At 44.1% G+C, this 26,232-nt stretch overlaps 1 protein-coding gene across 4 annotated transcripts in view; it reads right to left on the reverse strand.

Annotated features, from left to right (window-relative positions):
* Positions 1-249: 249 nt before the first annotated feature.
* ALMS1 (ALMS1 centrosome and basal body associated protein) overlaps positions 250-26,232 on the reverse strand; it is an 82,332-nt gene continuing 56,349 nt past the window's right edge. Inside the window, exons 12-19 of one of the 4 annotated variants that reach the window (XM_075092243.1) lie at positions 22,624-23,819; positions 19,183-19,297; positions 17,778-17,957; positions 15,735-15,979; positions 13,540-13,723; positions 13,261-13,324; positions 7,971-8,070; positions 250-723 (exon numbers count right to left, since the gene is read on the reverse strand). In XM_075092243.1, the coding sequence (XP_074948344.1) occupies positions 679-723; positions 7,971-8,070; positions 13,261-13,324; positions 13,540-13,723; positions 15,735-15,979; positions 17,778-17,957; positions 19,183-19,297; positions 22,624-23,819 (2,129 nt within the window). In that variant the 3' untranslated portion in view covers positions 250-678. Of the gene's footprint in view, positions 724-7,970; positions 8,071-11,767; positions 11,921-13,260; positions 13,325-13,539; positions 13,724-15,734; positions 15,980-17,702; positions 17,958-19,182; positions 19,298-22,623; positions 23,820-26,232 lie in introns of those variants that run through there. The other 3 variants (XM_075092241.1, XM_075092242.1, XM_075092244.1) reach the window with 3 other exon arrangements.

Below are 26,232 nucleotides of genomic sequence, written 5' to 3' on the forward strand. Positions count from 1 at the left end.
TTCCAACACCCCCATAAAAATTGTCTCTGATTAGACTCTCCCAGTTCACACAGAAAGACGGCAAACCAAGCAAAAGGTCAGCAAAGTCACGACTCCTCTGTTCTCTCAGAGAACAGCCATTACAGTTACCTTGTAAGTTCTTGAGTTCTGTGTTGGGTAGAGTAAGAGGTGATTACGGCCCGCTGTTTTCAGATGTCCACACGGACAGAGAAGATACACTTCGTGATTGCTGCAACAGTTACTACAAAGTGATCTGATGTTATTTATTTAAGCGGTTTTCATATTACAAAACATTACAAGTTTTCTACATTGTGATAGGAAATAAAAAAATAATTAAAAATAATCATTGTTAAAAACCATTTAAAATAAATATATAAAACTGCTATTCCAATCAGGTAGTTACAAATATATCATGAAACAAGTGCTTCCAAACTGTGTTTGCTTTGGAAGTGCATAACACTACTATAAAACCCAGCCATTTATTTAAAAACCTGTCATTTGTATCAAATCATTGATTCTTAAATACAGCAAGATTGTATTAGTACAAAAATGACACAAGTGAATGCCACAAAACATACACCGCACATGTATTTACTGCATTATTTCTTTTACATCGTAATCTCCTTTATGCTGCAGGTTTACTGAGCACAAAGACACCTTCATTTGAGCAGATCTTTATCAGTTCCAAGGCACCTTCCTCCCTAAGACATGGTTGGTGATTTTCTGAAAGATAAAATCAAAGTCAGAGAGATGAGTGTTATTTCTCTAGAAATCAAAAACGCTAAGTATGAAGATATTACATTTTCTGAACAGAGTATCAAGGAGTAATACAACACTAAGAAATGGCTATTTGCACGTTTTAGAACAGCTACAGCGGCGTAGTTGTTTCTCACTCGTTGGTATGAAAAACACCAGGACATCTCTGTGCTGGCTGCTGTGGAAATGGTCAGAAACAAGTCTCAGGAGTCAGAATACATCTTGACATTAGCTGACAGACTGTTTCCCTGAGTAACCACAACGTATGTCTCTCCCTTCACCTTCCAAACACAAACTTCTGGGAGTCGTGTTCCCCAGTTTGTGACACACTTGTGAAAGGACAGAGGAAAACTAGAAGAGTTAGAGACAAGAGTAACAAGCATAGTGGAAGATACAGAACGTGTTTTCTAGAATAAAGAACTGAACAAATTCGGACCTTTCGCCACAGTGGGAGGGATGAGCTGTGACTGACAGGGAAGAGATGAAAGTCCGTACAATCCTAAATGGCCTGAAGCAGGTGAAAAGGTAATGTTATTTGCAGAGTCTTCCAACAATAATCTGGGGAGGCATCATATAAAATAACTGGTAATAGATTTTAAAGAAAAAAACCTAAAAGACATGGATTATTTTGTGTGAAGAGTCACAACCTTGTACAGTTAAACTGTGGGCCTCTGCCCTGTGATGCTGCAAACACCAGACATTTACACTTCACAAAGCGAGTGGACAAATTCACGAAAGGAAAAAAAAAAAAAAACCACACCAATGTAAAGATGGATTCAAAACCCCTTGGACATAAATCAGGCCACACTGTTAGAGCACCTCTGAGAAGCACTGCTACTGCTGGCTCTGCGCCGGTACTCTTCCCTAGGCACCTGCTGGTGTGGCCCGTTCTTATGGCAACGGGCAATCCAGATGACGAAACGCCACATCGTTCTGCTAGCTCAGCCGTCAGATCACTGACGTTTTGAAGCATGGAATACATATTACCTGGCTTTATAGAAGTGTAAGATAAAGTAAGAGCTTTGGGTAACTTGTATATTACTGGAGAGTGTCCAGAGGAGGCCACGGAGTTGGGGAAGGGTTTAGAGGGGAAATCGTACAAGGAGCGGCTGAGGTCCCTTGGGTTGCTCAGCCTGGAGCAGAGGAGGCCGAGGGCAGCCCTCATGGCGCTCTGCAGCTCCCTCCCAAGGGCAGGAGGAGGGGCAGGTGCTGGTCTCTGCTCTCTGGTGCCCAACGCCAGGACCCGAGGGAACGGCAGGGAGATGTGCCAGGGGAGGGTTAGGCTGGGCATTAGGAGAAGGTCCTTCCCCCAGAGGGTGGTGGAGCCCTGGCACAGGCTCCCCAGGGAGGCATCACGGCACCAGCCTGGCGATGTTCCAGAAGCACTTGGCCAAGGCCCTCAGAGCCACGGTGTGAATTTGGGGTGTCCTGTGCAGGGACGGGAGCTGGGCTCGATGGGCCTTGTGGGTCCCTCCCAGCTCAGGGCATTCTGTGATTCTATGAATGATACAGCATTACCTGATGAGACCTTCTGCATCACACAGATGAACACAACATGCAGCTCAGCTCCTCATACACTCACACATACAGAGTATACAGTATATGTGCATACAGTATATACACATGCTATATATAGTGTATATACCAGTACAGAATATACTCTGCTTACATATAAAAAGAAGCAAAGCTGCTGACGTGAATCATGGTGTGAAGACTGTCCCCAATACTTCATGAAGGCTCATGAAGGACTCAGAATGCCTCAGACAACACCTCTGAACAGTCCTTACAGCTCAGAGGCCTTTTTGCAACCTAATAAGCAAACCCAGCTAGCGATTAGATGCTATCTCCCCTCTCTGCTCCACTTCCGGGAATCAACCACAAAACAAAAAACCCTAATATGTTGCTGACAAGAAAAATGCAGCCAAGGGCACGAAAAACAAACATTAAAAAGGCAAAGAAACAACTGTAAAGCAGCAAGCGAAGAGCAATTCAGTTTTACACGTCTAGAAGCATGTGGTTTTTCCTTTGGGGTAGTGACACCTTGTGGCCCGTATCTTGTATAGGCTCTAAAGGACATGTCCCATCCATAAATAAAGTGTTTAGTGTTCCTGAATGCTAATATATTTTTTTCTTTTTTAAGGGGTAGAGGGAAGTACATAAATTAATAACTTTGCTACCCCCTTTATGGAGGTTCCTCTCATGCTCCCTATTTGCAAAAATGGCAAATTCACTGCATCTAATAGAAAAGGCTCGGTAAAGGAATGAATTTGTATCTAATAAACTCATAAACCTCATTTTCACATCACTGGGGTTGAAAGAGTTCTGTTTTATGCTGCCCATCAGATCAGAAATCTGTCTCAGTTATACAGTTTTCAAAATTAAAGGGCATACACCATTCCCTTATCTGATTAGTATAATTTTACGCTCTATTTGAAATTAAAAGTACAAAAGCAAAGGGATACTGGGACAGAACATCGGCCCAGACCCATGTGCGTCCTGTGATAAAAAGAACTTTGTTATCTTAATAAAGGTAAGTATTCAATAATTCAAAAAATTAAGAATGCCCGTGCGACCCTCGGTTGCCTTCTAGCACAGGAATTTTGATAAGTTCCCAGTTATATACAGGCCCAAACTGCTTCCTCCCGAGGATCCCAATCCCATCCTCACTCAGCACTAAAAAACCTGTTGTTTCATTGCCCCACGTTGCCACTGTCGCACAGAAATGCCTCAAAACAAGCACTGACACCCTTTAATTCTCAGGTGTCCTGTATGAGTATTGTCACCTGTACTTTACAAAAGGTAACAGAATTTTGTTCACGTATATTCATTAATTTGGGGCCCTATTTTGAGACAGATAAACTCAGTTTCATCTCATCCTTCAAGCTGGACACTAATTTAAGATCATTACCCTTGGTTCCCTACAGCTAAAGAAGGGTCACACACTGCCTCCGGAGAACTCTATGTCCCACCTCGTAGCGGCTGTTGCTCACGCTGAAACATACACTTTTGGTTGGTTGGTTTCTCCTCGGGATACATCTCTACAAAGTTGGTGTTCTTTTCTTTCCTGAAGTATTGACCCACTGCCTCCCAAAGCATGCTCCTAGAGAAGCTAGTGGCTCATAGCTTAGACAGGTGTACTCTTCTCTCTTCACTGGATAAAAACCTGGCTGGCTGGCTGAGCCCAGAGAGTTGTGGTGAATGGAACTGCATCCAGTTGGCGGCCGGTCACGAGCGGGGCTCCCCAGGGCTCAGTGTTGTGGCCAGCTCTGTTTAGTGTCTTTACCAATGAGCTGGATGAGGGGATCGAGTGCACCCTCAGTGAGTTTACAGATGATGTCAAGTTAGGCAGGAGTGCCGATCTGCTCAAGGCCAGGAAGGCTCTGCAGAGGGACCTGGACAGGCTGGATCCATGGGCCGAGGCCAGTTGTGTGAGGTTTAACAAGGCCAAGAGCCGGGTCCTGCCCTTGGGTCACACCAACCCCAGGCAACGCCCCAGGCCTGGGGCAGAGGGGCTGGGAAGTGCCCGGCGGAGAAGGCCCTGGGGGTGCTGGCTGACAGCCGGCTGGGCATGAGCCAGCAGTGCCCGGGTGGCCAAGGAGGCCACCAGCCCCCGGGCTTGTGTCAGCCCTGGTGTGGCCAGCAGGAGCCGGGCAGGGATGGGGCCCCTGTGCTCGGCCCTGGGGAGGCCCCACCTCGAATGCTGGGCTCAGGTTTGGGCCCCTCGGGACAAGAAGGGCCTGGAGGGGCTGGAGCGTGTCCAGAGAAGGGCAGCGGGGCCGGGGCAGGGTCTGGAGCACAAGTGTGCTGGGGGGCGGCTGAGGGGGCTGGGGGGGTTTAGCCTGGAGAAGAGGGGGCTGAGGGGAGCCCTTCTCACTCTCTGCAGCTGCCTGAGAGGGGCTGGAGTGAGGGGGGGGTCGGTCTCTGCTCCCAAGTCACCAGGGACAGGACGAGAGGGAACGGCCTCAGGCTGCGTCAGGGGAGGTTTAGGTTGGAGATGAGGGAAAATGCCTTCCCTGCCAGAGGGGTCAGGCCCTGGCACAGGCTGCCCAGAGAGGTGGGGGAGTCACCATCCCTGGGGGGGTTCAAACACCGTGCAGACGTGGCACTTGGGGACGTGGTTTAGGAGGCCTGGGGGTGTTGGGTTGGCGGTCGGACTTGATGATCTTAGAGGTCTTTTCCAACCTTAATGACTCTATGGTTCTATAAATTATATCAATATGAAGTTACACCTAACACACACCTAAATTCTGGTGTGAGGATTTCACTTGTGATACTTCAGCCAACACCACTTGTCCATGTTGATGCACATACAGGTATGAGTGTGTGTACATGTTTAATTCATTGCTTCCTTTCCCAAATATGAATCATCCCTATCCTGTGAGCCATCAACACCCTATAGAAATGGCAGGCACACTGTACTGCTAGCTAGTCCCATCCTCAGAGCCAGCTGTATTACTGTTAGTGAGGTGTATACCTAATTTTACTTTTACGTGTCTACTCCTTTGGTGTTAGGGACAGGAATAGAAGCAGAAATTCAGCCAAGAAAACACGACTGTAAGCCTCAGATGCTCCCAAACAAGACGCCTCAGCACAGACAGTTTCACCAGCAGTTTAACCTACTGAGCTGCACTCTGAACTGGAGTAGCTGGGGCATGAGTTCATCCTTCCCCCCACCAAGACAGCCACTGCTAGCCTGTCAAAATCCAAAGAGAAGAAGATAAAGAAGTTTCATTAGGAACAGGTCACACCACTAAGCACTGACCTAGGAGTCAGGGAATATGAGTACTGGGCCCAGCTCCACCACTGACCCACACACAAACTTGAGCAGGGCACTTGACACTCTGCCTCCCTCTCCTTCCCCAAGCTTTGTCTGGATATATGCCAAAGGGTCTGGGAAGGAACTGTCACCTTCTAGGTGTGTACGAAGCCCAACAGGACTCCTCTGGGTGACTGCAGTTAAAATAAGAGTCAGATCTATTCTGGTGTACTGATCTGCTGTTCTACATCAGCAGTTCACAAACTCAGCACTATGAGAGAGACTCAGACCGCAGTTTGGGTACTGTGCTACAAATCATTTAAATGATACAACCCTAGATTACATATGGATTTTGTTTAGCTTTGTACCAGCCATTTTCTTCTCCTAATACTCTGTGTCATCTTTGGAGTCATTCCACAGAATCTGTGGTTCTTTTTTTCATGCACAATCAGATCCGCTTGGAAACTGATGCCCTCAGCAACACATTAACCAAATTCTAAACAAACCATTCACTGTATTTACAGCTACTCACTACAGCTATTCTGCATCAGCAAGGAAGACAAAAAGATTACAATATTTACTGCAATGAATCATCACCCCTCTTCCAATCAAAACCAGACTTGTATACAAAACTTCTGATCCGATTCCCTCTCTGCTTCCAGCTGACTACGCTACTTCCAAGTCAACAACTGCCAGTATTCATTAACTCTTAAGACCTTGCTGTACCAGCATCCGAGATTCTCAGACTAGTGAAAAAAACATGTCCTGAACATACCCTGCAAAAGCACAGCATCATATTCCAGTAATTCTCATGGTAAGTACCCACAATTAGATTAGGAAGGCATTCTGGATAATACATTACATTACAAGCTCTGACTTTTAAAATCCAATTACTGCTGTTCCCAACAAATAACTAACCCTATTACTCCAGCTCTGGAAGAGACATAATTGAGCTGGTAGGACAACTCAGCCAGAAAGAGTTGCAATGCTAAAAGTGAAGTGCAAGCTTAAGATTCAGAGGAAAAAAAATCAGTTTTAATTTTTAATGCATGTCCTTAGACAACTGGCTTATCATGCAGTTTATTGCCCACTGCCAGAGTTCTCCAGAAGGCTATGTTTTATGGTATATGGGTTAGTTAAAAAGCAAGAAGGTAAGACAGGTTAGAACCTCAGTGCCTGTACTGCAAACTGTTGTTTCTCGTCTTATTAAATCTTAAGAGAAACCTTAAGCATATGGATGCCTAGAACAGCTCAAAAAATGATACACTGCTCCGTTCTGGAGATGCAATTCTCAGGGGGAAGAAATGGGCCTCCTCTGTTTTATCAGGACATTTATCACATCACTGTGTATAAATTGATACTGCTTGTTACACAGAAATACTGGATAATTAGGCACGTGCACGTGGGAGGGCACAGGGACAGGAGAATCTCTTCCTTGTTACTTATCATGCTGAACCCAGATGAGTCTTTAGCACAGGGTTCTTCTTTCTTTCTGTCATTAAACCTGTGCTTACACAAAGCACATGTTACACAACTTGGACAGCCAGGGAGGAAGAGCATTAGTAGCAGTTGTTAGCTGGGACAGAAGCAGCTCCCTGCAGGGATCTCACTGCTTCATGGCAGAATGAGGCGGGATTCAGGAGAGTCCTAGAGTAACCCAGCAAAACAGGCCCTGCTGTTTCCCTCTCCTGCTCACCAAAAGACTGAAGCCCTCACCCCACCTCTGCTCTGCTGCTGGTTGTATGGTGAGGCCCCAGCACAGAAACTGTTCTTGAACAGCTGGGTACGTGTTTGTGGTTCAAAGTTAGTCACACCCATGCTTAGGGATACTGGTTTATTCTACAGCTTTTGCCAGACAGAGTTGATCCTTGGTCAACCAGTGCCAGCACGGTGAGACTACACTATCAGCTGAACAAACACTTAATGGTGAAATCCACAGTCCCCAAAGTTAACAAATTAACACCAGGACTGCCAATTCTCCACTGAAGCAAAATTAAGAATGATGACTCCAGGCTTTGTTAACCACAGTTGTGACATTAGCTGTGAGTTGTGTAAGCTAAATCCATCTACAGCAAGGCTACGCGAGAGCAAAACCAGCAGCCTTCAGCTCGAGGAAGCATCGTCCTTCTTTAAACATGATCCACAATCCCTCTGTTCTGCCCTCAAGACTACACAAGACATCCTTCATGTGCTTTAATCAGGACCACGCTTGTCTTTTTTCTATACAACATGTGTAAGTACTGGGAGGATTTCAGGTTAGGCAGGGGGATTTTTTGTTCCACATTTTGCCAGGCTTGACTGCTTTGACCCTGATTAAATGCTAATATACTCTAAGCACCTAGAAGTTGCAAAATAATACCACAGAATTAACTTTCAGTAAATACTACTATAATGCTTGTGACCTCAAGGAGAAAAAATCTGAAATGTTCCAGTAGAAATACTTGACCAGAACACCTACTGTTTTGTAAAGCTGTGCTTTCAGGCGGTATGAGTTGTATTCCATTTTTCTCTTCTCTTCCTCTCGCTTCTTCTGTACCTCTGGCAGCCGCTCATAGATCCTTAAGTGTAAAAGTCAAAAATAGTCACTTGGAATTAACTTATTGATATTAAAAAAAAGAAAATCCTTTGTTTTATCTTCATGTCCTTTTAAAGGCTACTGGCCAACCATATAGAAAAACTTACCTGGGGGTTTACTAGCGTCACACTGGGAAAATGTGGAATACATAGCAGCTGTGATATCGAAAATTCCCACATCCCATAATGCCTTTCTCTTACAAGCAGCACCCTCCTAAGAGCAGTATTTATAATATTAAAATGACCATACAGCTGATATGATTACCCAGAGAACACCAGGTAGAGCTTCAGTATATTCAGTATAGCCCCATTGCTTTTCTGTACTGGTTATGCTGATTCGAGTAACACGTTTATCCATCAACAGCAATATCTTTATCACAAGAATAACCTGAGTTTAGCTATTTAGGCATCTTTTCAAAATTTCAGTATTTTCAACATTCAACCACGTTGCCCAGTTTAAGGTGAACGCTTTGTTTTCTCCAGTGCCGACCCTCTCCCATACCAGAGCCAAACAGCAAGGGATGCTTTGAACTGAATAGAGGGCGACTGGTGCCCGGTACAAAGCCAGCGCACTAGTCTGTTTTACAGGCCACCATCTGAAGGAGGGACCTGAGGGCTAGGGTGGCAGTGTACTGCTCACGCTGCCTTCCCCAAATCTTCCTCTATGATCATAACAGTTTACTAATTCCACGGCACTGGATGCCAAGAAATGGGCAGCTTCAAAATCATTGCGGTTACAGGAGGTGGAAATGAAGTATGTTCATAAGTGTCAGTCCTGTAATAGTTAAAGCAAGACAGATCCTACTATAACTCCTTTCTTAACGTGCTGATTTGATAATCAGCAAATAGAAAAAAAAACTTGTTACAGATACAATAGTGCATTACACTGTTTTATACACTGTTTCATTCTTATGTCAGTATAATATCCTTGCCTAATTACTGTTGGCACTTCAAATATTTTTAAACACGTCTATGCCTTCAACTCATGAACTGAAAGGACTTCACCACCCTCCATTTTGAACACTGCAAATCAATACAGCCCACCAGCCAGGAGGGGCATCTTCGACAGTGGTCTTGGTACTAATTCCAGCAGGAAAATAAGGAATACTTCAGACAGGCACGAGAAGCAAGGGAGGCAAATGCCTCTCAGTGTTTTGCTATTTAGTCAGTTCAAGTCAGATGTCATTTGTATGGTTCCAAAGAGAGAGGGGTGAGAAGTTAGCTGGGAAACGAAGTAACAAGAAGCCATATGATAAGGCATAACTAAGTAGGCAGAACCAAGAAAGCAAGGATCAAACCCAAAGCTCAATACTGAATTTTATCTCCTGTCTAATTTACCAGCATCAGCTAAGGAAAGTCACACTCGTTTGTAGCTTCTATATCCCCCCCCGAGATGTGTTTACCAGTCCATCAGACTTCACGGCAGAATTGATGAGCAAACAAATACATATCAAACACAAAAATAGGAGGAAAAAAAAAAAAAAAAAAACCAAGAAAAAGAAAAAAGGAACCACACTCCTTCCACTGCCCTACCTTCCTGTGTATCCCTATGCTCTTACTCTGTCTGCAGCTGCTCTTAGGAGGTCACCTCTTCTAAAAATGTCACTACCCCAATCATTGCTACAGAAAAGAGGAAATAAATCACATTTTGATGTTTACTTTACCTCTCTTAGGCTTTGCTGGAAGGCAGCAGAGGCTGCTAGGTCTATGCACGTGTTACTGGATGGGGGTGGGGATACCACCAAGATTCATCAATGGATACCTCAACTTATTCATCAATGACCTGGACAAAGGAGCAGAGCGTCCCCTCAGCAAGTTCCCTGACGATCCCAAGCCGGGAGGAGCGGCTGATGCCCCAGAAGCTGTGCTGGCATCCAGCGAGAGCTGGGCAGGCTGGAGAGCTGGGCCCAGGGGAACCTCAGGGAATTCAACAAGAGCCAGTGCAGGGTCCTGCCCCTGGGGAGGAACAACCCCCCGCACCAGCACAGGCTGGGGGGGACCTGCTGGGGAGCGGCTCTGCTGGGAAGGCCCTGGGGGTGCTGGGGGGCAGCGAGGTGACCCTGAGCCAGCACCAGGCCCTTGGGGCCAAGGGGGCCAGCGGTGCCCTGGGGGGCATGGAAAGGAGTGTGGGCAGCAGGGTGAGGGAGGTTCTCCTCCCCCTCTGCTCTGCCCCAGTGAGGCCACACCTGGGGTGCTGCGTCCAGGTCTGGGCTCCCCAGTTCAAGAAGGACAGGGAACTGCTGGGGAGAGTCCAGGGGAGAGCTACGGAGATGCCCAGGGGCAGGAGCATCTCCCTTGTGAGGAAAGGCTGAGAGACCTGGGCTTGTTCAGCCTGGAGAAGAGAAGGCTGAGGGGGGATCTCATCAATGCCTATAAATATCTGAAGGGTGGGTGTCAGGAGGATGGGGCCGGACTCTTTTCAGTGGTGCCCAACGCCAGGCCAAGGGGCCACGGGCACAAGCTGGAACACGGGAAGTTCCACCTGAACAGGAGGACAAACCCCTTCCCTGTGCGGGTGCCAGAGCAGGGGCACAGGCTGCCCAGAGAGGCTGTGGGGTCCCTTCCCTGGAGACATTCACCCCCCGCCTGGACGCGGCCCTGTGCCCCTGCTCTGGGGGTGCCTGCTCCAGCAGGGGGTGGGACGGGGTGAGCTCCAGAGGTCCCTTCCAACCCTCACCAGTCTGTGATTTGGGGTTCTGCTTCACTACCACTTCACCATTCTCTAAAGGCTTTTGCCATTCTAGGGCTCCCCTTGAAGACAGATCAAGATTTACACCTCACAAATCATTCCACCAAAAGATGCTTAGAGCAAGAAGTGAGCAATGCAGAATTGTAGGTAAATTCGCTGAAAATTGTTTTCATTACCTCTCGCTAATTTGCCGTGAGAAATTCCATTTATACCCTCACAGAGAAAACGAAAAAGCTTTTGCACTCATTATAGGTGTGGATTTCAAAACAATGGTACAGAATAAATTACTTCTCAGCTCCTGCTGAGAGCTGGAGTATGACGGCAGCAAGAACAAAAAAAAAAAAGTCACCCAGTGTGACTGAATCAGCCTCCATAGAAGCCCTGCTGACTTCAGTTATTAAGAAATCAGAGATTCTGAAAGATCAGATACATCGATCTCACAGCCCAAGTGACCCGAACCCATATCCTTCTACTTCAGCTAAAACATGTGGAGACACATTCTTTGGGGGTCTGCCATATTTACCACTTCTACCACCTCTCTATTAACGCCCTAAAAATACTTTTAAATGCCAAAGGCTATTGAAAGAAAACATTCTTTTTAGGCCCTCCCATCTCATCTGTCAAGGGGTTTATTTTATATATTGTGTATTCCAGCAGATATTTTGTAGAATCCCAGTGTAACCGAGGTTGGAAGGGGCCTCTGGAGGTCACCTAGTCCAACCTCCTGCTCGAAGAAGTGCTCAACTCAAGGCTAGATCAGTTGCTCAGCTCTCATCCTGCCAACCTGTGGCTACTTCCAAGGACACACGCTCAACCACCCCTGTGGGCCATGGTCCAGCGTTTCACCACCCTCCTTGTGAAAAACTGGTTTCCTCGTCTCCAGCTACAATTTCTCCTTACTGTAACACATCACTGCTACTCGTCCTGTCACTGTGCACCTCTAACAAGAGTCTTCCTCTGCCTTCCCCCAACCCCCCTTCCAGCATGGAAGCACCACTGCCAGACCCTCACTTTCAGCCTCCTCCTCCCCAGGCCAGACAAACCCAGCCTCCGCAGCTTCTCTTCATGCACCATGTCCTCCAGCTCCATGACCGTCTTGATGGCCTCCCCCAGACTCAGGCCACTTAGTTGACCTCTCTTTTGTACTGGCAACCGAGAACAGGAGACAGGATCCAGCTGTTGTCTATGAGTTCCAAGCAGGGGGGATATCCACTTCCCTCCACTTGCATGAAATGCAGTGCATAGCTGACCTTCATCACTGCAAGAGCATACTGCCAACTCATGTTCAGTTTGCTGCCCACCAGCTGTCAGACCCCAAGGCCCTTTCCAGAAGGGCCACTCCACAGGCAGTCTGTGCTCGGATACTGCCAAGGCAGGTGTCTGTCCCAAGGTAAGACTTGGTATTTGTCATGGCTGAACTTCACAAGATTCCCCTTGGCTCTTTCCTCCAGCCTGCGGAGATATCTAGAAACTGCAGACCCACTCTCCAGCATGGTCCTCCCACTTCAGCGTCACCTCCAAACACACTGAGGTGCGCTCCATCCCATTGCCACTACCCACGAAGATGCTGTGAAACAGTCCTGGCCCACAACATTGTCCCTGTCACATAACACAAACCCTTCCCCGAACATAACATGTACATTCCAAGACTTCAGTGCAACAAAGCACTTGCACATATGCTGAAATCCCAAATACTTAAAGTATCCTCTGCCTCATGGTACACTTTTGACCTTTGTTTTGACTCTAAATAACTTACAGTATCACGGTATTTTTATGTAACTTTACAAGTTGTCAGAGACGACTTCATGAGTCTCTAATTTCCTTTTAAGTATTTATGCTATTTCTCAATGAGTACTCTTCCAAACCACCTTCTCTTGACCCTGCTACCATTTCAGAATCCAGCTGCAATACACTCCAGTTTTTATTACCCCTTCCCATGGTCTCTCTGTAGCACCAATATTCCAAATTGTTAGTGTACGGTGCTCTTTATATACAAATTACTTGAGCCAACAACAAGGCAAAATCTGTCATAAAGTGTTTTTTTTTTTTCAAGGGAAAAAGCCTCTGCTTTCTTTTGAGGGTAGTTGTTTCTTACCTGAAGCTACTTTCATTTGGTGAAATGACACCTCACTTTCTGCACCAATTACCTAGTTTGTTAATGTCTAAAACTACACAGATGCTCCAGCGCCCTACATCTCATGTTTCCTCTCCTTTCGAGATCCAGTACTTGCACAGTTTGCTGTAGCGCTTGGATGGCAGATACTGCTGCAGAATACTCAGGTTTAGTTACAGAAATTTTTCCAAAATGGTCTTGTTTCTCGGATTTTCTAAATAGGTGCTTTGTCCCCCTGATAAGGTGCCTACATCTTGCACTGAAAAAGCCGAGTTATCCCCAGCGCCCAATTCTTTGACTGCAGATATGATTCATCCATCTTTTCTACCCATTTACTCGGGTCTACCTGAAGCAAAGCTTTCTTAACCTTACCGTTTAGATCTTTGAATCATTTCACTCTTTGGAATTGTTCTTCTTTTTTCTCTAATCAGAAAACCTAAATAGAAAAGTTTGAGATAAGAGAACAGTGAACAAGTCTACTTGTCAAAAAGAATACTATTGCAACAATCTGACTCCTTTATAAGTTATGGATTCTTACAGACAATAACGTTAAATAATTGTAATACTTTATTAAAAATACACACACCCTTAAATATAACGTGGAAATTCATTAATTCCTATAGAAGGTAAAGAGCAGAACCCAAAAGGTACCTCTGTCGGACAGCATGTGACTTGCATTCCTGTAGCCCTTTCTTTTCTCCGGCGGATTAAATAGCTCTTCTCGTTCAGACTGCAGTGCGCTCTGTATCCTCCTCTCCTCCATTACAAGCTTCAGATGCTTCACACGCTCCCCAGAGCGGGAGATGAAATCAGGGCGATGCATTGCAAGAGCCTCCTAAGATGGGATGAACCAAAACAAAGTCCAAAGTAGCCAGACTGTCTCCCTACAGCTGGATGGCAATAATCAAAATATCTTAACACCATTACCAAAGCATGGAAAAAAAAAAAGCCCATCAAAGTAGTATTCGGTATAACATACAAAATCTTCTATTCTTAGTGCTGGTTAGATCCTCAGAGACCTTGTTTAACAAACTGTTTGTCAACAAACAGAAAATTAACTGCTAAAAAAAATGGCTAAAATAATTAGCAAGAGGAACACAAACACCTTCTCAAAAAAGCCAGGCAAAAAGGTAACAAAGTTGGGCCCATTGGACAGAATATTCTGTACCTTACTACAGTCCCCCTTGTTATAGATCAGTGGGCACCATTAAATAACCATTAGCAATTTATTTTGGATCAGAAGTGGAATTTTGAAAGCAATCTTCCAATATCTCTGTTTGCCACATTTCAATTCCCATTTCAGGACAGTCTCTGAGCACGGGAATGGATGCAACTGAACTTAAAGACACTTCAGAAGTGCATCTTAATTAGCACTTCCTAATTTATATTTCACTTGCCGTAGGTGATCTCTCTCAAAAAATATTTTTGTCCACTACATCTGTATTTTTCCGCAGATACTTAGAGCAATCACACCTTACATGAAGTGTACATCATACACACACACTGTTTGCACTGTATGAATTAAAGCCCATTTAACCACATACTATGTACATATCAGTATTATTTTTGCATGTAAGCAAGTACGACTTGACATTACCTCAGCTACATTGCCTCTATTTCCTGAAGCCAAATGTTTTCAGCCTTAAAATATTAGGTCAAATACATTAGCATATTGTGGTTATGGTAACGTGGCTTTCCCAACAGGACTGGAAAAATTAATTGGTTTTCCTAGGTTTTGGGTTTTGGTTTGTTTATTTTATTTTAAGCAGGAGGAGTCTCTAACATAGAAACATAGAATCATTAAGGTTGGAAAAGACCTCTAAGATCATCAAGTCCGACCGCCAACCCAACACCCCCAGGCCTCCTAAACCACATCCCCAAGTGCCACGTCTGCATGGTGTTTGAACCCCCCCAGGGACGGTGACTCCCCCACCTCTCTGGGCAGCCTGTGCCAGGGCCTGACCGCTCTGGCAGGGAAGGCATTTTCCCTCATCTCCAACCTAAACCTCCCCTGACGCAGCCTGAGGCCGTTCCCTCTCGTCCTGTCCCTGGTGACTTGGGAGCAGAGACCGACCCCCCCCTCACTCCAGCCCCTCTCGGGCAGCTGCAGAGAGCGAGAAGCGCTCCCCTCAGCCCCCTCTTCTCCAGGCTCAACACCCCCAGTTCCCTCAACCTCTCCTCATAAGCCTTGCTCTCCAGACCCTGCCCCAGCCCCGCTGCCCTTCTCTGGACACGCTCCAGCCCCTCCAGGCCCTTCTTGTCCCGAGGGGCCCAAACCTGAGCCCAGCATTCGAGGTGGGGCCTCCCCAGGGCCGAGCACAGGGGCCCCATCCCTGCCCGGCTCCTGCTGGCCACACCAGGGCTGACACAAGCCCGGGGGCTGGTGGCCTCCTTGGCCACCTGGGCACTGCTGGCTCATGCCCAGCCGGCTGTCAGCCAGCACCCCCGGGGCCTTCTCCGCCGGGCACTTCCCAGCCCCTCTGCCCCAGGGCTGCAGCGTTGCCTGGGGTTGGTGTGACCCGAGGGCAGGACCCGGCACTTGGCCTTGTTAAACCTCACACAACTGGCCTCGGCCCATGGATCCAGCCTGTCCAGGTCCCTCTGCAGAGCCTTCCTGCCCTCCAGCAGATCAATGCTCCTGCCCAGCTTGGTGTCATCTGTAAACTTACTGAGGGTGCACTCGATCCCCTCATCCAGATCATTAGTAAGGACATGTTGACTTCCACTGATTATAAATAAGGTGAAATAACAAAACTAATAGAAATAAAAAATAAAAAACAAGATTCAGCATTACTTCTGAAATCCTACTGAGATCCCAGCAGCGTTATGGCACAGCGTGCCTTTACCTGTAGCGTAAGCTTCACGAACGGTCGCAAGGACCTGTTCTCAGCATCTCTTTCTGGAACTGCTGGCTGAATCACGCTGCTCTGCTGCTGCTCTTGCCAGTTCTTCTCTCGGAGAGGCTCTCTCCAAGGCTTTGTGCTGGTCAACGGTTCAAACCAAGAGGGACCAGGACCAGAAAAGGAATTGGAATGGTTTTCTTTTCTAGATTCAGATTTCAAGTCTTCTGCTTGGACGAACCATGAAATCCCTGTTAAGAGACCACAGAAGAGAATAAAGATTTGTAGACAATACCTGTGCCTATTTTCCATCCCATCTATGGCCCTTTATGCCTGTGCTGGTTGTGGCTGGGGTAGAGTTAATTTTGTCCACAGTAGCAGGTACGGGGCTGTGGTTTGGATTTGTGCTGAAAACAGCGTTGACAACCCAGGGATGTTTCCGCTCCTGCCGAGCAGGGCTTGCACAGAGCCAAGGCCTTTCCTGCCTCTCACCCCACCCCACCAGCGAGGGGCTGGGGGTGCACAAGGGGTTGGGGGGGACACGGGCAGGACAGTGACCCCAGCTGACCCCAGGGATGTCCCACACCACATGGCGTCATGCTCAGGGTATAGAGCTGGGGGGAGGAAGGAGGAAGGGGGGGACATCAGGAGTGATGGCATTTGTCTTCCCCAAGTCACCATTCGGTGTGATGGAGCCCTGCTGTCCTGGGGATGGCTGAGCTCCTGCCTGCCCGTAGGAAGGAGGGAATGGATTCCTTAGTTTGCACAGCTTTTGCTTTACCTGTTAAATTGCCTTTATCTCAGCCCATGAGTTTTCTCACTTCTACCCTTCTGCTTCTCTCCCCTGTCCCACCGGGGGAAGTGAGCGAGCAGCTGTGTGGGGCTGAGCTGGTGGCTGGGGTTAAACCACAACACTGCCCAAGGTCTTAGCTAAATCCAGTCAGTGGCCTAACACTGCAATAAATACTTCAATTTAGTAATGTGGGACTTTGTATCAGACACCTTTGGCAGTTTCAAAAGAATTCCTTTGCCAAGTGTCAGAAAACCAGCAAGTCCTTATCAAACAAAACTTCAGAAAAGGCACAAAATGGCTTAGTTTGCAAGTTTCTCTCTTTATAGAAAGAGTAGTTACTTATCAGCAGTTACACGTTTTTAAGGAGCCTCTGTGCTGTCCTAAGCCCTATGGATTTTTATAGATATTTTTGAAGATCAAATGCTTTACATCTTCCAAATGTTAAATATGTATACAAGAATTAGATTACTCACAGTTTACATACACAATGGGATTTGAATACCTCAGCTAGTACTCTGAGCAGATATTCTAAATTTTCTAAATTAAACCGGTATAAGAGCGAATGATTTGTTCCTGCAACAACAACGATGACTAAGGAAAACATTTTTACACATTTAATCACGACATTGTGAAGACTGAGGGGAAATTTATAAAAAAAAAATAAAAAGTCAGAAGGCTGTACCATCAGCCCAAAAATGCAACTCTAGCTAAAAGAGGGAGACAAATCTAGTTCTTCTGGTACCACAATCTTCCCTCAAGTACTCATGAAAAATACATGTTCTGTGAAGCCTCAGTACATGAAACAGTGAGTACAAGTTGCAGTGGCCAGTTACTCAGACCTTAACAGACCCTTTTATACTTTGAAAATCAAAATTAAGTATCAACATGATCCCCATCTCATTCACCTTCCCTTGCCTTATTCATTGCTTCCTATTTACTTCCTTTACCAGCCAAGTTACATCTAACAGCCTGATTGAAAATGCCACCATAACAGAGCCCTAGAGAGCTCACTTGACATAGCTGTTTTTTTTAAAAATTCATTGATTAAAAGCAGAATAAGAACTGACAGTAATAGTGACAGATCATTCTGTGTCCTGGCTAATCCTCCTCAGGTATTTTGCTGGTTGCTGTTGAGATGTACAGCTTTTCTGCTCTGCAGACAAAGCATATTCAGGACTGACCTTGTGGTAAATGCAGCCTGCTCCTTTTCGTCCTTTTCTCCACGAAAAAATTGCCTGGCTGTCCATTCTGCTTACCCTTGCTTCCTGCTGCCTGATGATCTGTGACCATACCATCTGACTCTCCAAAAATACCATCAACACAATGCCAGGGTTCCTGTGGCCGTTTATTCGGCTGGCTTGATCTCGGGGTAGGAAAAGTCACTCCAACATCACGAGTGTTTTTCTTAGTTGCACTGTTCACAATCTCCAAGTCTCCTGTAGGTGAAAATGAAGCATTAACATCTTATTGCAGAGCAGCTGGAAGTAGTTCAACGTCAGCACGTGTGACACGCATAGCTCACATGGTGACCCTCTATCTCTACTTTGAAGTTGAAGGATCCCACCTTCAAAAGGCAAAATCTTTTATATTCCAACTTCCAATACAAGGAGAGTTTAGAGTGACTTGGGATTGCTACTATATGATGATCTGAGTAAAATCAAAGTGGTGTAAACAAAATACCCCAAGCAAAACAAGCTTGGCAGGTGGGAATTAGACTTGAACCAACTATGCCCCTTGCTGGGGACCCAGCTGACTCTCTGAAGAGGCAACTTCAAATCTGCTGCCGAAAGACACAACGGCAGGTCAACATTCAGCTTTACATTTTGGGTAACGGAACTACAGGTTTTTCTGGACTTGTTAGTTTACCCCATGCGTCCCATCCAAAACTATGTTTTAGCTATAGAAGATTGGTTTGCCCACAGCACTACCAATAGTTAACAGAAACACCACCACAAATACTTAAACAGGAACATATAAAGCGGAGGGTGTCAACTACTGTTCAAAAAGTTGTAATGTGATCTTGAAAAGAAGCCATGAAAATACTTTTTGATTCAATCCACGCACACATGAAAAAATAGCAGTAATAAATAATTGATCTGTCTAATGAATAAAACAAAGCCATTACTCGGTCTGATGATGAGAAGTTGGTGTGTAAATGAAAGCAATGAAGAAAATGGCAATTGCCACCAAAAAAGCTCAAATGCAGAACTGCACCGGGCCAGGATCAGCTTATGTTTTAAATAGAATATAACATCCAAAATATTACCAAGAAGAATATGAAACACTGCGGTTGCCTTCTGAAATAGCGTATGCCTACAAAATATATTTGGTGAGGAACAGATGTCTTGCGGAGAAAACAACATATAAAAAAAATACAGTTAGTCCACCTTTGCTATTGAAAAGGTCCAAAAGGTTAGGCTAATGAACTTACAAGTAAGAAAGAAAACTGGCTCCCTAAGGCAGACCAAGAAAGGAAATGAAATGGCTCACTTTAATTAGAACATAACGTCTTTCTCCAAAAGCATTTGAAGTGAATTTGAAGAATGCTGGTTGTACATATCCATCACCAGAAACACGCAACAGACTTCGGAGAACGGTTTCCAAAGAGATGAAAGGCAGCAGCAAATACAGAAAAGACAAGTCTGAAATTCAACCACTCACCTGCTTGGATACCTTTGTTTAGCATCCGTGTCCGTCGCTTGTTACTAAGAGCAGAGCTTGGCCCCCAAGAACTGCTGCTTGCAGAGGTTGAATCCGATGAGAGGGACAGCGTGTTCTAGAAAGAAAACATGCAAGGGAACAGAAATTCCTGAAATACTAACCAAAATGAAGAGAAAGCAGGTTTTAAACAGCAAAAAATATATAGTCTTCACTCTTTCCTTGTTGTACCTTGATTCTATTGTTATTTAGATGTTTATCACAGGCTGATCAGTGTCTCTTATTGCTATGCCACACAACAGCCAGCCTTTACTTTACCCTCACACACCAATGCACTTTCAGCATCCCGTTCCAGTAAGAAAAGCTCATTATTTCCGTAGGCAAGAGCCTGCCTGTGTTCACATTCTGTACGGTGCTGAGTATCCTCCAATTCATTTGTCCAAAGTTCACAGGACAGCATGGCCTGCCAAGACAGACTTACAGAAAACCTCTGCTGTGGCAAGAGTGTTTGTTGGCTGTACTTTCATGAGAAACTACAAAGTGTGAAATATTTCTGTTCTGGAAAGAGGGAGAATAAACGTCTAAACTGAATCCTATATTCCTACCCTCTCAAAGCAAAAGCTTTTCAAAGGTTGCTGAGTTTGCTGGAGGGACAAACTGCCTTGGAAGATTAACGTGTTGCTTTGTAAATGCGCAATGAGCTCCAGTTCTGTACCGTTGGCATGAAAAAGCAACGTCCTTTCAAAACATGGGAAGGTCTCTCACCCTGTGACCCTCATTACACAACGTTTTCCACGTGGAGAAAATTAAACTCAGTAAAAACAAGAAACAGGAGACACATGGTAAGAGCATGGCTTAGGCAAAATACTAGTTTCACATCTCCACCATTCACACGAACAGAAGTTCCAGCTGCAGGGATGTAAGCAGCCCAACTTTGTTACAATAATTAACTTAAATTTTACAACACGTTATAACTTTACAGCCATTTAAAAGGGAATGTACCCTGCAAGTGTAATGCATCTAGTCCACAAGCTTTTTGGTTACATAAAATCAGAGAAGGTTAATGCTTTATTAACAGCAATTAACTGACAGTGCTTCCCCAGGCTTCAAATCCAACAGCGCGGCACAGGCCAATCTCTGCAACTCCGCTGAATTTAATTTTTAATTATGAAACAGATTTTTTTTTTTTCCTTGATCATAGCAATTAGTATCCTATTAGCAACTCATAACGCTAACCACGATGGAAATGAACAGAGGCTTTTTTATTACCTTTTTATTGAACCTCTGCTATCACCACTTCAATGTAAAATGTAATTTCATTTCAACATTAAAAGGAGGCAATTTTTCGCTCTCATGCATACTGGCAAGAACTGTTTTTTAGTTTCATAAAGCTATTCCAGCTCTAGTAGAGTGCCCTAGACAGATGTAGTAGATATGTATCTTCTTTCAGAGAACAGAAGCAAATTTGAATATGTGCTCAGCAAAAGGGAAGAGAGTATAAAGTACTGAAAAAACCCAAGATAACCCATTTGCATGCATATGCATATCAGCCCGCAGAAATAAATATAAGCAGCCATTCAATACTGAATATTGACATGCATATTCCTATTTGGACTAGAATATTCAGTGCAGTGCTTTCAAAGCCCTTCAGCAGTTGAATAGCGCAACCTTTAGCTTTGTACCTGCTACCAGATGGCAGCTTGAAGAGTGCTTTAGAAATAACAGAAACTGGAATAGATAAGAACCTTCTGGGATGGGTTCAGCATCTATAAATAAAAAAAAGCTGTAACCAAGTTTTCTGGAAGCAGAGCTGACAATAGGCTCTCATAAAAAAAAAAAAAAAACTGAGCTACAAAATACAGCACTTGCCTGAAAGATCTGTACAGTAGTCTCTCTAGGAGTAAGGCTCCTGCTATAAATAAATATCTGCCTCTGAACCACGGATATTTGCAACTAAAAAAAACAAATAGATCTTGCTTCTGTGATGCTTGGTTGAACAAAAAACTAACAAAATTTGGATTTTAAATTAAGTTTGCCATTTGCCATCAATTTTCTCTCACTCCTTATTTGAGGTGGGTCATGCGTCTGTCTATATGTGTTTTGAAAAAGAGCACCAAATCAGCAGACAAAATATATTAGTTTCTAAAGCCCCATGGGTTCAGTGCAACATCGAGCACTGGGAAGAGCAAGCCTTTATTCTCATATAAGTATTTCTGCAGTCAGTTATCTCACGGGTGATTTTAACAGGCAAAAGACTAGACGTTGGGTTTAAGGTTCAAACAGATATTGAATGATTAGTCTATGAATGGGATGTGGAATAAAATCATCTCCTAAATACTACAGCCATGCAAGAAATGCTGGATCTTAATTTCATTGTTAGATGGTCAGTGTTCTGGTTAACAGTCCTAATGTTGCAAAGTTTATGACAGCTTTATTTTACCTTTAAATAAATAATATCAATAAAAAATTTAATAAAAATATTTTTTAAACCTTTCTTAGCTTTGAAAAAGCCTGTTTCTCCCCCAGACCTGCATTCATTAGCTTACTTGACATGCAGACTGAGTTTGAACTGTTTCTATTAAAAAAAAAATCCTAACTCATTTCACTTAAATCTATTAGTAATTATGACATACCACTTGCTTCTGGTAACAGGAAAGAAAGATTTCTCACTTGTTCCTGTACCTTTCAGCATTAACGTGGATTACAGAACACCAAAACTCTGTAACTGCTTACTAAAATCACCAAATCCATGCCAAGGCCCCTTTCACGACATTAATTTTCATTTCTCTGCCAAAGGACAATGGCCAAATTCAACTGAAGTATCAGAAAGATTTTCTCAACCTCAGAACAGCTTTACTCCAGACTTTTCACCTAGAATCCTTAGGGCAGAGACTCGGTCTTTTAATACACCTGAACTGCCAAACACAGAAACTGAAGCAGCTTACAACCAACACTCGGCAAGACAAAATAATTCCAACATTTAAAATAGACAAACAGTAAAAAAAAAATTCCAATAATAATTCCAATTGTTATGAAATGGTATTTATCGGTGCCCAGAGACGTTCAGGTAGCAACGTGCAGTCAAAGCCTACGCCCTCAACTTACCACCACTGTCTTCAGGATTGCTAAAGTGCAGAACCTGCGGGTAACTAGAAACCAGACCCAGCAGGAACTTGCTTCCCAAGACAAAGGAAGAAGAAAAAAAGGCAAATAAGAACAAAAGGGAAAGAAAGCACAATTGATGTTTTAACATATTTTGATCTCGTCCTTATTCCTGGAAAGGCAGAGGGACTTGTTTGAGTTACTTAGATCAAAGACAGAAGCCTACTATATAAACAACACTCTCTGGGAAATTTTAAATAAGACACTCTACTATTGTACAGCAGTTTAAGAGTTCCTGTAAAGATTAGTTAAAACTGTCTTTTGGTCTAACTGATCACGTACCTGGACCTCTTTCCTTTTCCTGTGTCTCTCAGAAGTAACCTTTGGATATTCTACACCCACCGCTTTGCCACGTCCCTTGTCCCACTTTTCAGAGCGACTTTTCTGGTGGTTGATGGTACAATAAAGCTGGGAGAGTCTTGGTGACACCCGCACTCTTTCACGCCCAAAAGCCCTGATCAGCCTGGCAGTGTCAATGGTGGAAATGGAACTGCTCGCCTCAGTCTGAGTAGCAGTTTCCATCTCTGTTTGGGTCACACCATCAAATTCTGAGGTGGTGGAACTGATCGTGGTGCCATGACCTCTGCTAAGCCTTGTCTCTGAAGAAGTGTCACTAGGAGTTTCCAAGTACTGCTGGTGCTCCAAAATTCTATTCGTGTGGCAGATTATTTTCTCTCCTGACCTGTTTTTCCTGAGCTCAACAAAGCTATTTTTATCACGGATGATATGTGGTCTTTCTTCAACCTGTGTTGCATTAGGCTCTAAGGGACTTTCAGACGTGCTCTGATCTGGCAGTCTTACTTTCTGCTGCTCTCTTCCCTTAATTTTCTTTTCAGAAACATTAATCTCAGATTTTGTTGGTATCAGTGTATGCTTAATGGGATTCTGAAGGACCCTGGCCAATCGATCGAGGCGTTCAACAAGGGACAGCTCACTGTTTCTCCTGAAATCATGATGCTGGTGTCTCTTCTGGCACTCAAGAAACTTAATCCAGAGTTCATCTAAGCTGCCACTGGAGCCGGTTCGGTGTCTTGGTGGCAAGTCTTTCTCTGCCGCCTCATTGAGGGGAGTTGTTTGGCTACAGGGCAAAGGATAACTTCTAGCTGCCTTTTGTTCTGCTTCTCTTCTGCCGTGTTGAAGTAGCTCCTTCCCCGACATTTCGTTCCCCAAAGATGCGCTAACATTTAGATCCTCATTCTTGCTGTAATCTTCTTCTGCAGTGAGGGGAAAGAATTCATTTTCACCACCTTTTTTATGACGTAGAGAGAAAACACGCTGATGATGACGTACTTTTTTCCGATTCTGCAAGACAGCACTTGTGGAAGGTCTGGCACATCCAACACCAGAACTGTCTTCTGAGAGCTCGCTGTTAGACAGGAAGTAGCTCTCACATGTGGGCATCGGATGATGAAGGTAGAACCGTGCAGATTTGAAGACCGAATGAGCAGTTTTTACAGACTTCAATTGATGTGTGTGTTCTAGAAGAGAAGGAAACACTTTCAGTTTTTGTGTCTTTACAGGGAAGCAAGCAGCAAACAGCAAATTCTGAAATAGGATGATTTTCATCCTAGCAATTTCCAATCACCCCAGAGGATTAAACGCAGGAATCATTATTCCTGAAATCCAACAAACTTAGAAATGAAGTTTCAGCATTATTAAAAGTACATAAATAATATTTTCTATAATTTGCAACACAGAATCCAAGATAATATTATATCCAACTGAATCTGAAGGAGGAATCTAGATACACCACAGGTAATTACCCAGACCAAAATTTGGACTGAGTCTTTATTTGTATTTCTGGAAACTCACGACAGGCAGCCACAACTCATTTTGTCTCTTTTCAGACAAATGCCCAGGGAGTACAAACGTCCCCTATGGCTATATCTGAACATTATCTCTTAACTCAGAACAGCGCTGTAGAGAAAACAACCAATATCACTTCCTGTACAGCTCCTAGAACCACCTCTGCTAGCATACCAAGATCTAGCCTTTCAAGCTCAGATGACACACTTCCGTTCAAAACGGGAGTGAAATCCCCCCAGAATATGCTACTATCTGACATTACAAAGGCCTTTATGCAGAAATCCAATTCTAAACTCGTTTGTAACAGACATACATTAGCATACATGTGCTAGCAGGAATATACTCCAAAATAATTTTAACACTGTTTGTAATATACTGGGGGAAGGGAGGAATCTAATTTTACAAAGTAGAAGTGTGTTTCGTGTTATGGTCTTTGTATAATGGACTGAATTATATAATGATCCATGAAGGCAGAGAGTAGGAATTAGAGATGCTAGTGCCACAAGGATTTCCCAAGTCCCTAGGCTTACTGCAAGATATTCCATGACATTTTAGCCAAGTATGTCATTTAAAGATGCCTTATAGAGTAGTAATAGCTTTAATATAAATTAAAAAGTCAATACAAAAAAAGAACAGTCCATTTACTAGTGGTAACACCAGTGACTAGGTAATGGGGAGCTGTCAGCGAATGCATGTCAAGCTCCATTAGTGGCAGGAATCACACTCGTTTTTCTCTAGCTCTCCAACATTCCTCCCAGGTTTGGTTTTTTGTTTGTATTTTTGTTGTTTTGTTTTAAACAGTCTTGTTTTCATGACTGTGATCTACTGACAAAGAGAGAACTGGAAACCAGGTCTTCCTTCCTTCATTTGAGCAAGTTTTGCCACTGATTCAGCAGAAGGGTAGCACGTCCCACCACCAAGCCTCTCCCCACCCCAGGAAGAAAATGCCTACCTACCTCTTCAAGAATCACAACCTCTGTTTTCATAAAGCCTCCATTCCACGTGGGAAAAGGTGATGCAAGATAAGCTCAGGAAGGGTTACGATTGTGTGAATTTGTACTGTTAGCACTGCCTCATAAACCTTGCTTTTACTTAGACACCTGTTTTCCTTACACTTTATACATCTCTTCCCTTCCCACCACAGAGACGCTTCAGAGTAATGTCAAGATCACAAACAGCATGACCAGACCCAGCCTCGCTAACTCTGAAATGGGAGGAATTTGCCTTTCCATACAAGGTCAATGTTTATATACTCATGTAAGAGGATTCCTCCACATGCTCCTGACAAAGGAGATCAGGCTTGGTAATACTATGGAGAATTTTTGCTATTTCTGTATTTTTAAAAAGTTATGAACAAAATGGAAGGAATGCAAACAGGCAAAAAATAATAAGTTTATATAAACTTTTTTTAAAAAATTCATAACTTGCATAATTTTAAGCTCTAGACAAGCTCTGTGGGTAGAGGTAATCTTTTATTAGACCATCTAAAAATATAGTTGAAGAAGTCAGAGAAGATTTTAGACATGCCAGTCTCTTCAGAAAGCTTATTTAAATTTCCAGCCGCACTGGCTGGTTTAACAAAAGATTATTTCTACTTACAGTTCTTTTCTTGCCCGTATCTTTAGGCCATCACAGCTACAGAAAAATGCTATGAGATAATTTTATATTAACACTTGTGTTCCCCTTTCATTTTTATCCAGGCTGTTCAGGGAGACACATATCCTGCCTGATCTCTGCTCCAACACGGTATTTTGTTTGTTACTGCAGATTCTTGTTTGGAGAGCTCACTTCTACACACGGACTCCTTCTTCAGCCCTACAGCCATGACCCAGGATTCTTCTTCTGAGTTACTGGCAGAGAATGAAGGAAAGCATTTTTCTATCTTACTCTGCTTGTTTCCATATCCTTGCATTTTATAAATGCTCACCGGGAATTATTTCTTCCATTAGAAAAACTAGGTTAAGACAACATTGTCTTTATCGTTGCACTGATTCAACTATTTGTCCAATGTATACTTACCAAAAAAGGTAAAATGAACATAAAATAATGGAGTTGGGCATGTCTTATGCAATCATTTTAAATTCT

The sequence above is a fragment of the Phalacrocorax aristotelis genome, chromosome 4 (assembly GCF_949628215.1).
Source record: "Phalacrocorax aristotelis chromosome 4, bGulAri2.1, whole genome shotgun sequence".
In the NCBI taxonomy this organism is placed as follows: Eukaryota; Metazoa; Chordata; class Aves; order Suliformes; family Phalacrocoracidae; genus Phalacrocorax; species Phalacrocorax aristotelis.